At 45.7% G+C, this 12,507-nt stretch overlaps 1 protein-coding gene across 1 annotated transcript in view; it reads left to right on the top strand.

Annotated features, from left to right (window-relative positions):
• LOC136571862 (antigen WC1.1-like) overlaps positions 1–10,113 on the top strand; it is a 134,442-nt gene extending 124,329 nt beyond the window's left edge. The window contains exons 10-13 of the mRNA XM_066572481.1: positions 2,873–2,938; positions 6,672–6,770; positions 9,856–9,882; positions 10,010–10,113. Coding sequence (XP_066428578.1) covers positions 2,873–2,938; positions 6,672–6,770; positions 9,856–9,882; positions 10,010–10,113 — 296 coding nt within the window. The remainder of the gene's footprint in view (positions 1–2,872; positions 2,939–6,671; positions 6,771–9,855; positions 9,883–10,009) is intronic.
• Positions 10,114–12,507: the final 2,394 nt, after the last annotated feature.

Genomic DNA, 12,507 nt, shown 5'->3' with positions numbered 1-12,507 from the left:
GTACTAGGTCCGCAGTCACCACCACATTACCACCAACGCGGTTACTGTTAAGGTGCATATAACCAGTCTGACTGGGGCATGCAGACACCTTGACAGAATGAATAGTGTGTGGCACATAGGTTCCCCATTGCTATGCCCACGTGTGCAGCTCCTGATGGCGGTGGCACAGGATTGTATTTCTCATTGCTTCTGTACAGCATTGTGGGCTATCGCCCCGCCCCTATTAAAGAGGGTCGCTACCTAGCCGTGCCAACCCTGTGCAGTGTGTGCCTGCGGTCCCTCGTCGTGGCAGACGCACTTCTAAATAGACATGAGGGTGGTGTGGCATGAGGGCAGCTGAAGGCTGCGCAGGGACAGTTTGGTGTGCGCTGTGGGGGGGAGGGGGTGCGGTTGGGCAGCATGTAACTCAGGAGAAGTGGCAGTGGAGTGTCATGCAGGCAGTGATTGTGCTTTGTTGGAGGTAGTGTGGTGCTTAGCAAAGGTATGCCATGCTAATGAGGGCTTTTCAGAAGTAAAAGTTGTTGGGAGGGGGGGGGGGGGCCCACTCTTGCCGCTATTGTGGCTTAATAGTGGGACCTGTGAACTTAGGATGCAGCCCAACATGTAGCCCCTCGCCTGCCCTATCCGTCACTGTGTCATTCCCATCACTTTCCTGAATTGCCCAGATTTTCACACATGAAAACCTTAGCGAGCATCGGCGAAATACAAAAATGTTCTGGTCGCCCATTGACTTCAATGGGGTTCGTTGTTCGAAACGAACCCTCGAGCATCACGGGAAGTTCGTTACGAATAACGAACACCCGAACATTTTGGTGTTCGCTCATCTCTAGTATACATACACTAGAGTGCACATATCCATTTAGGCCTCCTGCAGACGGGCGGAAGTTCTGCGGCGGGATTTCCCGCAGAATTTCCGCCCGTGCCCGCTGCCATAGGATTGCATTACATAATGCAGTCCTATACACACAGCCGCGATTTGTCCGCGTGAAAACACGTGCGGAAAGCAAATCGCATCACGTTTTATTTCTGTGCGGGTCTTGCAGAGGCCCGCACAGAAACGTCACTAGTGACGTGCCTGCTCTACTCTGCCATGCGCAGGCTGGGCAGCAGCCAGCAGATAGAAGAGCAGAGCAGATGCAGGAGCAGGTGAGCCGCACTGGTCAATGCAGGGACACTGGTCGCATCCCGCTGCAAGTATTTTTGCAGCGGGATCAGACCCGGCCATCTGCAGGCGGCCATACACAAAGGGCCCTTGCAGACTACTGTATGTGCAAACACTCTTACCTGAGCTCAACACATTTGTGTCATTAATTTAGTTGTTTGCGTGTACATCAGCACATTTTACTGTATTTTTTGCACAAACAGGGCATGTTCACGAGACACCTCTCACCATGATTTAAAAGGCAATTTAGTCTAATGAGGTTGTTATGTAATTTTTTCTATCGAATTGCGCAGCGTATTGCACATTTGCGCGCCTATTCAGTGCAAATTTTCAGACCTTTCATAGACATCTATAAGGACTAGAGATGAGCGAGCACCAAAATGCTCGAGTGCTCGTTACCAATCAGAGGCAGCTCTCACTCACACCCATTCATGAATTCATGAATGGGTGAGTGAGTGCTGCCACTGATTGGCTCAGCTCTCAGGTGTCATTCAGCTGAGAGCTGCCCCTGATTGGCCCTGCGCTGAGCCAATCAGAGGCAGCACTCACTCACCCATTCATGAATTCATGAATGGGTGTGAGTGACAGCTGCCTCTGATTGGTCAGGCTGTGACCAATCAGAGGCAGCTCATTCAGCAGGCGGGGATTTTAAATCCCCGGCTGCTGAATACTACAGAGAGCAGTTCAGGAGTACTGCCAGCTGGCCGCGGCTGAACTCCGTCTGCCGGGACCAGGTGAGTACATATATATTTTTTTATTTTTACACATTTCTGGATGAATTGCAGGGAAGGGCTTATATATTTAAGCCCTTCCCGAAAATTCATTGTGTGATCGCCGGCAGCCCATCGCTTTCAATGGAGCCGGCTGTATTGCTGGCTCCATTGAATTCAATACGCTAACATCGTTCTGTTGGGACAAGCTGAGTATATATTTTTTTTAACTTTTTACACATTTCTGGATGAATTTCAGGTAAGGGCTTATATTTTTAAGCCCTTCCCGACAATTCATCCCGCGCTAGCCAGCAGCCCATTGCTTTCAATGGAGCTGGCTGTATTGCCGGCTCTATTGAATTCAATGGTCAGTGCTCGTTTAATCGAGACGAGCACCGCGTGGTGCTCGTCTCGAGTAACGAGCATCTCGAGCACCCTAATACTCGAACGAGCATTAAGCTCGGACGAGTATGCTCGCTCATCTCTAATAAGGACCTTTGGTGCACAAATGCACACTAAAATAAGGCATGCTACTTTTCTTTCTGCACGCACATGTAAAATAGGAGAATGAGAACAAACCCATTGAAGTCAATGAGTTCTATTATCTGCGTACTGCACAAAAGTTGCACACAAATACATCCATCTGAAGGGGCCATTAAGTGCACACATAAACAATTAACATTGACGATACACATATACAAGGACACATCTTCTGGCTGCTCTCCTGGGTTCCCTGCATTTGTGGCCTCCAGTCTCTATAAGCCATCAGCCTACAGCACTGCTGGATCGAGTCAGCGCCCCCCAATTCTAACCAACAACACCCAGGCACAATTACGGTCCTAGTTTTCATCAGAATCAAGGGGACGGTCTACAGGGGGTTCTGACAGGCTTTTTGCCCTCCCAGCTCAGGGTCCCATGGTAGCTGTGTGGTGTGCCTCTATAGGAGGTACGCCTATGATAACTGACAGAATTTATCTGTGATATGACTTTTCATTCCTAGGAGCTGAGAGTGACCAGATTCCTTCATATGATGATGTAGATGACATAAATGGAGAAAATTCACCAAGTAAGTCTATTTATCATTAAAGTGATCAAATTATCAAAATCTGGTGTAAACTGAGCTAATAGGTGGTATAAAGTCAGACTAGACAGCCTGAGGGCCCACATGTCCAAAATGTCATACCAGCAATAATCGTTCCTGTGCTTTTACACAGGAACAAGCTTCGCTCAGTGAGTGGAGGTGGGAGGGGCCAGTATAGTTCCGCCCCCCCTTCCCCTTCATTCAAAGTAAACAGGCAGTCATTCATAAATGAGCAACTGCCTGTTTACATGGACCAATACATTGTTCAGTTACAGAGACAGAAACAACGATGAATGAGAAGCGAACAAATTCTCATTCGTCCTTCAGTCAGAGCACGCATTTATATTGAAGGATAATCATTCTAATTCCCTCTGGTTGTGAGATTCTGAATAGAGATTAGCGAACGCACTCGTTTAGGGCGATTTCGCAATCGAGCACCGCTTTTTTCGAGTAACTGACTACTCTGGCGAAAATATTCGGGGGGCAGCGTGGTGGAGCGGGGGGTAGCAGTGGGGAACAGGGGGGAGCTCTCTCTCTCTCCCTCCCCCCACTCCCCTCTGCAACCCCCTGCTCACCCCCGGCGCCCCCCGAATCTTTTCGCCCGAGTAGTCAGGTACTCGAAAAAAGCGGTGCTCGATTGCGAAATCGCCATAAACGAGTATGGTCGCTCATCTCTAATTCTGAACTATTTATCAGCCCATGTAAAAAGGCCCTTAAAAAGTGGCAGATTTATCATCCAACATGAGTCACTGTGATACATCTGGGTCAGAAGCCGTGTTGTGTCTCCTTAAGAAGAGCATCCAAAAAGTGTGTGGAGACACTTAGGGGGTGAGTGTTATAAGGTCACTTTGAATTAAAAGAATGCTGCCATCCAAAAGGGGGCGCTGTAAAGTTATGTTTCCATCTTTCTGATTTGTGATGAATCTGGTACATTTAAGACTGTGGAATTTAGATTTTCACTATCTATTAGACAGTATTAGTAAATCTGTGCATTGTGTTTACGTGTTATTTTACTTTTTTACTCATGTGTATGACAGCTTATTCTGAGAAGTTACCTGTAAGTTTTGGCTTTCATTTAACATTAAAGGGGTTGTCCCGCGCCGAAAGATAAAAATTTTTTTTGACCAGTCCCTCAGTACCTGTAAAGGAAAACCGCTGCCATGTGTTATTAAAAAAAAAAAAAAAATTCCCTTACCTGAATCCCCGTTCAGCAACTTTAAAAAATCTTTTGTCCAAGATGGCTGCCGCTGGTCTTCTCCCACAGTGCACCGCGGGTCTTCTCCCATGGTGCACCGTGGATGTTCTTCTGCTGTCTGCGCTCCACTGCCGATTCCAGCCACCTCATTGGTTGATCGGCACCACGTGACGGGGCGGAGCTACGCGATGATGCTGAGAAGAGGGAGGAGCCAGGACGCAGCTCGTGAGCCCGGACCATCCAGGAGAAGAATCCTCTGTGCGCAAGCGCGACTGTTCCTGCGACCAGAGAAGAAGTTTGGTCATCGCCATGGAGACGGGGACGCCAGCACCGGAGGGGGTAAGTATATAACTTCTGTATGACCAATATTTAAAGGAGATGTCTCGAGGAAGCAGTTAAATTTTTTTTTTGCCCAGTCCCCCCCATTAAGTACACATTACTAAGCCCCCCTGTAAATGACATTTCTAGCTGGTTTGTACTTACCGTTCCAGCGTTTCAGCAACTTATAAAGTTTTCTCAAGATGGCCGCCGGCTCTTTCCCCGTCGCTCGCTGCAGCCCGACGTGCGCGCTCCCGAGACGCCGCCAGCTGTGTCTCCATGGCAACCGGACGCATCGCAGCCGCCGACCAGACGCCCCGCAGCCGCCGACCAGACGCCCACCGCCAGGCAGCAGGTAAGGCGCTAGCCCCCGGCTCCCCAGCGCTAGACCCTCAGCCCAGGTGAAGGCCCCGGAGCCCAGCGCTAGGTTCCGGAGCCCAGCGCTAGTTCCCCCGGCCTAGCGGCAGCCCCCCCGGCCTAGCGGCAGCCCCCCCCGGCCTAGCGGCAGCCCCCCCGGCCTAGCGGCAGCCCCCCCCGGCCTAGCGACAGCCCCCCCGGCCTAGCGACAGCCCCCCCGGCCTAGCGGCAGCCCCCCCCGGCCTAGCGACAGCCCCCCCGGCCTAGCGACAGCCCCCCCGGCCTAGCGCTAGTTCCCCCATCACAGCGGCAGCCCCCCCCCGGCCTAGCGACAGCCCCCCCGGCCTAGCGCTAGTTCCCCCATCACAGCGGCAGCCCCCCCCCCCCGGCGCAGCGACAGCCCCCCCCCCCCGGCGCAGCCCGGCGCAGCGCTAGTTCCCCCCCGACCCATCACTTACCTGGGACGCTTCTCGGGGCTGCTGGGCTGGGCTGGGCTTCTCCGCTGGGCAGCTCCAGTTTCTGCACCTTCCTCTAACAGAGGAAGGTGCAGAATGGCCGCTGCAGCGCGCTCCCGAGCAGTGACAGCTCGTCTGCGCATGCGCAGAAGAGCTGTAGCGGGGAGCACACTGAAGCGGCTCGTGCTGAATAGAGAAGACCGGACTGCGCAAGCGCGTCTAAAAAAGCAAGCTGCCAGCGAATTTAGACGGAACCATGGAGACGAGGACGCTAGCAACGGAACAGGTAAGTGGAATAACTTCTGTATGGCTCATATTTAATGCACAATGTACATTACAAAGTGCATTAATATGGCCATACGGAAGTGTATAACCCCACTTGGTTTCGCGAGACCACCCCTTTAATGCACGATGTATATTACACAGTGCATTAATATGGCCATACAGAAGTGTATAACCCCACTTGCTGTTGCGGGACAACCCCTTTAACTCACTTTCCCCCCTCTGCTTCCAGCATTGATCCTGGAATAAAAAGCATTACATGACGGAGATAAGAGATCTCTCTGTCATTAGATTAGGTCTGTGGCTATACATTATAGCCATGGTCCTGCTCCCACGAGCACAGTGGTAGTGCCCCTACAATTAGAGAGCCATAGTATGATGCAGCTACGGTACTCCTATCTAGATCTTATTATAATCATGTTTTCATGATTGTTGAAGGTGTTTAATGTTTGTAAATAACCACCATATATCCAGCTATGTGCATAGAAATCATAAAGATAACGACTTGTAAAATCAGAACCCAGTGCATGTGAGGAGAGAATAACCTGTGACACATAGAAGGCTTGTGTATATGTATCTCATGAGGTTTCCATTGGTTTCTCTGATCTTATAGAGTGTAATCAATTAATTTTTATTATTCCTTATAGGTATCACTATGTATACAGAATTGTGTGTGGCCTTTATAATTAAAAGCTGGGGTATTACACTATAATTTGTAAAGATTGTGGGTTTTATCAATGGTAATGAAATTCTATCTATGTATCTATCTCATATCTATCTATCTAATATCTATTTGTGTGAATTGGTAATGGGAACAATAAATTTGTATTTCTAACACAACTATCATGACTAGTAATATATCATTATTAGAGGTAAGCAAGCATGCTCGGATAAGTCAGGTACTCGAGCGAGCCTGCCTCTTCTCGAGTAACTGCATTCTTGTCCGAGCATTGCTCGGGGGGCGTGGGGAATAGCATGGGGGGGGGGGGGGGGGAGAGAGATCTCTCCCCCCCACCCGCTACCACCTGTCGCCCCCCGCTCACCCCTTGCTCGAGTAACTAACTCATCCGAGCGTGCTCGCTCATCTCTAATCATTATTGTATTATTTTAGGTTTCCCTTCGGAGAAGAAGACCTCAGAATATGACTATGATGACGCTGGATTATCTTATGAGAATAATGAAAAATCAGCAACTGGAGCTGAAAGAAATGGTGAAGATTTACTGATATATAATGGACTTACAGAAGTCCATATTTTGCTACCAAAACAACCCCAAAAAGATTAAGAGAACCAATTTTGTGTCACATCCATGACACATCCACGTGTGTAAATAAATCCTTGCAGTCTTATCATATCATTAGTTTATCTTGATCTCAAAAGTAGATGGTTTCTTGAAGAAAACCTCTTATTAAACAGAAGCCATCCAGATGATCAGCGGCTTGCAGAAGTTGTAACTTATTTGGCTTTTTCAGCCCCTTCAATGAACAGCTGTTATCACTGGGGGAGCCATGTGGTACCAGACATTTCCACCGCAGTGGCCTCTAGTGCCATATAATACATGGACAGTTTGGGTCCATCTGCTCTTAGGGCTGTTTCTGACACAGATTTTTATACAAAAAAAAACCAAAACACCTTTTTTAATGTAGTTTTGGGGGATTATTGTGGAGTCTTGAAATGCACTGCAGATATGTCCTTCCTTACTGTTTCTATGGTTTCAAGATTAGAGGTGAGAGATGATTTTTAAGGGCGCTATTTTTTTCAAATCTGTTGATGCTAGTTATCTAGGGATATCTCAAACAGTTGAAAATGTAAGGATGCACACAGCTGTATACACATTTTTTATGGCATTTCTTAGTTTGGGTCTATGGTCATTTTTTGGCTCTATGGTGTTTTTTACCATATGAAGCATATTGAGATATGTAGAAATGTATATTTTTTTGAACATTCTATTTTTATTGAAAAGTTTTTCAGAGGTTTACAAAATGCGAAATTAAACATTAACGTATCATTGATGTGGTAGTCGTTGCATAATTTTTTTCCAATCATGTAAATTCAGTTACTTGAACAGAGTGAAAGAATAAATGAAATTAGAAAAAAAGCCAAAAAAACCACCAACAACTTGTGGATCTGGTCATCAAACCCATGTACAAACTTGCTTTTTCAGACAAATTAAAGCAGGTAGGAGTTTGGCATGTAACAGAAGTTGCTTTAGGTCCAGATTTCCCAGTCTTTCATAAATTTCCCCTTTTAGTTATAAGCACAAGCATACATATACTCAAACCAGCTGTTACTATTCACTTTATTTTGATTATATCAGAAATGGAGGGGATGGAACTGCAATTCCAAAATTGAGCTATCAATATCCTGGTAGCTATCAGAATATGCAGCAGGGGAGTACGGATGTTGTAGGGTAATAGGTCGGAATCTGTATTTAAAAGAGCCAGAGCAGGATTAGGGGTTATGTCACATAAAGTGGACATTAGATGGACACTCTGGGTCCATGAACCTGAGATGTAAGGGCAGAACCACCATAAATGAATCAGAGTTCCGTCTGTTGAGCCACATCTCCAGCAACAATCAGAATAGCGAGAGGAGATTTTATTTAGTCTCCGGGGAGGTACCAACAGTATAGTAATTCACGTAGATTTTCTAGGTGGTTAGTGCATCTGGATACTAATAAAATGAAGGAATAACTATTTAACCATTGGTCTTCTGTTATTGGTAATTGTAAGTCTGATTGCCATTTTTCTTTTACTGATGCTAACGGCGGAAATGTTTGGGAGATTAAAATTTGGTAACATACCGAAATGCCTTTATTAGCTCCTTGAGAGGAGTTTACCCAGGCCTCCAGTTTCGAAGGAATGCTAATTCTGTTGGTACTGGGGATTTTTTGTAAAAGGTGACATATAGTTGGTGGTGTAGTGGTAAGCATAGCTGCCTTCCAAACAGTTGAGTTTGATTTCAGGCCAACACATTGTTCCTCTTGTTTGGGCCTCGTGTGATGCAGAGTGTTAAAACAGAAGAAATGCAGTCCTAAGCTCTTGCTCACAACCTGAAGGTTGCGAGTTCAATCCCCGCGTGGTTCAGGTAGACGGCTTAAGGTTGACTCAGCCTTCCATCCTTCCGAGGTCGGTAAAATGAGTACCCAGCTTGCTAAATTAAGCTTAAATCAGATTCGACAATTATGGACAGATCTGGGCTTTATTTCTTTTCCAAAGCTCGTAAACATGTTCAATGTGCCTACAAAAGACTTATTTAAGTACTTCCAAATATTTTGTGTAGCACCAACTTATTCCGCAGCACTTTCAGGTAATTTATGTTTTGGTGGGCTTGTTCCTTTCTTTTTGCCCCGAGTCATAGTGACCTTTAAAGACCTTCGAGAATAATATACACTGATAGAGGAGGTAAGAGAGGATCACACAGGTATTTTAATGTTTGAGCTTGCTGTTGAACACGGCGACCATGTTAAGTATTCCTATGTCATGAATGAAAGTTTAGGTATAAATCATTGAGAAATTGCACAGTAGCGTTAGATAGTATAGAAGAGGGATCACTCTGTAATATTTAGGGGGTTGAAGATTTGTACATACTGGATCTTGAGCTCTTGAGAACTAGATAGGTTTATTTTATTTAGCTTTGGATCCCCACTGACACTTCTCTGCGTTACACTGTGCAGAGAGGGAAGGGGTGATGAGAGAGGGGGGAAGAGCTGCAAACTGTGTAAAGCTGTGTTCACTATGAAGCACTGTAACAGTCTTCTCTCTCTTGCTGCATGCTGGTCTCTCCGTCAGGCTGGGAATCTCTCTATAGCAGCTCAGTCTCTCTCCTCGTTATCCTCTTCATTACCGCACCTTCTTTTTTCTATCAGTGCTACCGATGTTTAGTTTTGTGCTTGAGAAAGGAGCCTTGAGAGCTCTGAAACGCATTGCACCATCTTTTATTGTCAAATAAAAACACTATTTACATCACCACCGAGGTGTCCTTCACCTAATTGTGATACATTGATCAGAAGAGATTTCTTCTTTTGTGGTCTCTATTTATGTATACCTAGGCTATACTGTTTGGTGGTACTATAGGTGTGCTTTACAAGAGGCTACAGGAAAGCTTGAAAGAAAACCTTATGAAAAAAAAGAAAAAAGACAACAATAACTTCCTATTCCATTCATCATACAGTAATGAGCTTTTCATAGCCTGTTCTCTTCATCTGGATCTAGAAGTATTCTGGGCTTATTTCCATATCCAGTAGAGATCTCCATTGAATGGTTCTCTGATTATAATGCCTGTTGTTATATACAGGTTTTACCTACTCAATGCCAAGAGATGGTAAAGAAAAAAGTGCATAGGACCATGTGAATGGAACCTAACAATGCAACAATAAATTGAGCTAAGTACAGCACATAATATGTGAGCGCTCAGTAGGTTAATCTCTATTCTTTTCTACTTTTCTCAGACGTCCTTCACCTGAGTGATGAGCAGAATGTTTCCATATCTGAAAATCAGGATGAGATTCATCTCTCTGTGGACCCCGATTATGATGATTCCATGTCTGCATGACCAGAAGCTGAACTAGTGGATTATTGTCACATTGTAGATAATTGTATGACAAGAGTAATAATAGAGAATGGAGCCTCTCATTTGTATATTCACTAATTAATAAGGGATTTCTTCTTAGCATACTTTTATTAAGAATATAATAATTTTACAGCATAGAAATGCTATAGGTACATGAATATCAAAAATAAGCTTACGTCTCATATATAACGTTAACATTTTAGAGAAAAATATAGTATTCGTTGAGTCTAAGGCATATTGTCATTTGGCAATATAATTGCTTTGCTAATGTAAAAACAAAAAGAATTTGTGAGCATCTTAACAATAACATATAGTAAGGTAAGGCTAAAGCCAAACAGTTTAATAAGGAAGGTAGTGTATGCCCATAAGCCCATCATAGTCAAACTACCAATGACCACTTGTCCGTTAGTATGTGAGTGAATGATTCTCATGCTTTGTCCCTGGCGACGTTATAGGCCTGCCCTGGTGACATAATAGCTCCACCCCCTGGCACCATCATAGCTGGTCCTAACACACTGAGAATACAACTAAGCCATTATTATGTCAGACACAACTCAGCAGTCCTGACAGGAGACACTGGCCTACCACTGCAGAGATCTGGCAGGCTGAAGAATCTGTGGTGATGTCACTGATGTGGGAGGAGCCACGCTGGAGTTTGGTAGTACTGTATACTGGATAAGCCAACAGAAACTACCACGACCTGTGATGACCTGTGTGGGTGGTGTCAGGGATCACATGACCAGGGGCTCATCACTGTATCCAGGAGCTGTGTGTGTCATGTGTGCAGTCAGCCTAAATGTAGTAGAGCTGCGAGTGGTTGTTTGTCTAATGTGCTGTGCGTGTAATGTGTATAGTCAGTATGGATGTATGGCATGTAGCAGAGCTGTGTTTGTAACATGCGCATGTCATGTAGTACAGCTGTGTTTGTGACGTGCATGTCATGTAGCTGAGCTGAGTTTGTAACATGCGCATGCCATGTAGCACAGCTGTGTCTGTCACACGCATATAATGTAGCACAGCTGTGTTTGTATCATGTGCATGTCATGTCTGTCTAGCACATGTCATGTGCCAAAGCTGTGTCTGTGACGTGCATGTCATGTAGCAGAGCTGTTTCTGTGCCGCGCATGCCATGTAGCAAAGCTGTGTCTGTCAGGCGCATGGCATGTAGCACAGCTGTGTGTGTCTGCCACACGCCCATGTACCACAGCTTTGTGTGTGGATGATGTGCATGTTAAAGGGATTGGGCGAAATAACTGCAATGACATCATCAGTAGCACAAATGAAGAAACCTTATACCCGGAGAGAGGACTGTATGGCCTCAAACTAGGGTTCCATCACCAATGTAAAAATCAAGGGTGATAAAGGGCATCACTGATGTGTGTGATTGGTGATTGAGAACGATTTAGAAACATATACTGATGCCAACACTGCCACGAAAGGACAAGTATACAAAGGCATCATGGCTCTTTGAGCCTCTCCAGTTATACCAAATTTAAAAATACTGTGTGAAGTTAGCCCCAATGTACCTGAACGAATGTCTTCTCTGCATCAAGTGACAGAAGCAGAAAAGGCATCCAGGACTTCTCTGCCACTCCCAGAAACGGCCTTTTTTCATCCAGTAAATTTTTTCCCTTGGGCAAACACAATTTTATCCCTGGAAATAATCATGAATAAATGACGGGCGAGAGCATGTCAGCCAATCACAAACAGCTCTTTCAGCAGGTGGGGATTTTAAATCCCCGCCTGCTGATAGATCAGCACTAGAGAGGCGGGGACAGAGAGGAGAAGATGCGGCTGAGCCCCGGCAGCCAAAGGGAGGTAAGTATGTATTTTTTTTGTTTTTTTTAAACCACTTTCACTTGATTTCCAGGGAAGGGCTTATATTTAAAGCCCTTCCCTGAAATTAGTTGACGGCAGCGGAATCCTCTACCACAGCTAACGTGTGACAGCTGCGGTAGAGAATTGAAGAATTCGTCTGCTGCATCTGTCACAGATGTGGCAGATGTAGCAGCAGGGAATTCTTTTTAATAGCGAGGATGAAGGAAACCTCTATGGCATGCGGCAGATGTGTTCTTCATCCCTGCGGGGGTCACGGCAGCGGCGGACAGGTAAGTATATATATATATTTTTTTTTATACTAAAATTTTTCTTTTTCAGGGAAGGGCTTATATGTAAAGCTCTTCCCTGCAAACGAATGCAGGGGTGGCAGCAGACCATTGTTTTAATGGAGCCGCCGGCAGCAGCCGCAGCTCCATTGCAAAAACAATGCACGGACCTGCATTCACGCGTGTTTTTGCACGTACATGGGTGCGCACCTATGTACACACAAAAACACCCTTGGGTGAAGCCACCCTTAGGGAGAGTAATAACTGTAAC

The sequence above is a fragment of the Eleutherodactylus coqui genome, chromosome 6, assembly GCF_035609145.1.
Source record: "Eleutherodactylus coqui strain aEleCoq1 chromosome 6, aEleCoq1.hap1, whole genome shotgun sequence".
NCBI lineage: Eukaryota > Metazoa > Chordata > Amphibia > Anura > Eleutherodactylidae > Eleutherodactylus > Eleutherodactylus coqui.
Note: the sequence above shows the minus strand (reverse complement) of the source record. Positions and strands in the feature narration are given on the sequence as shown.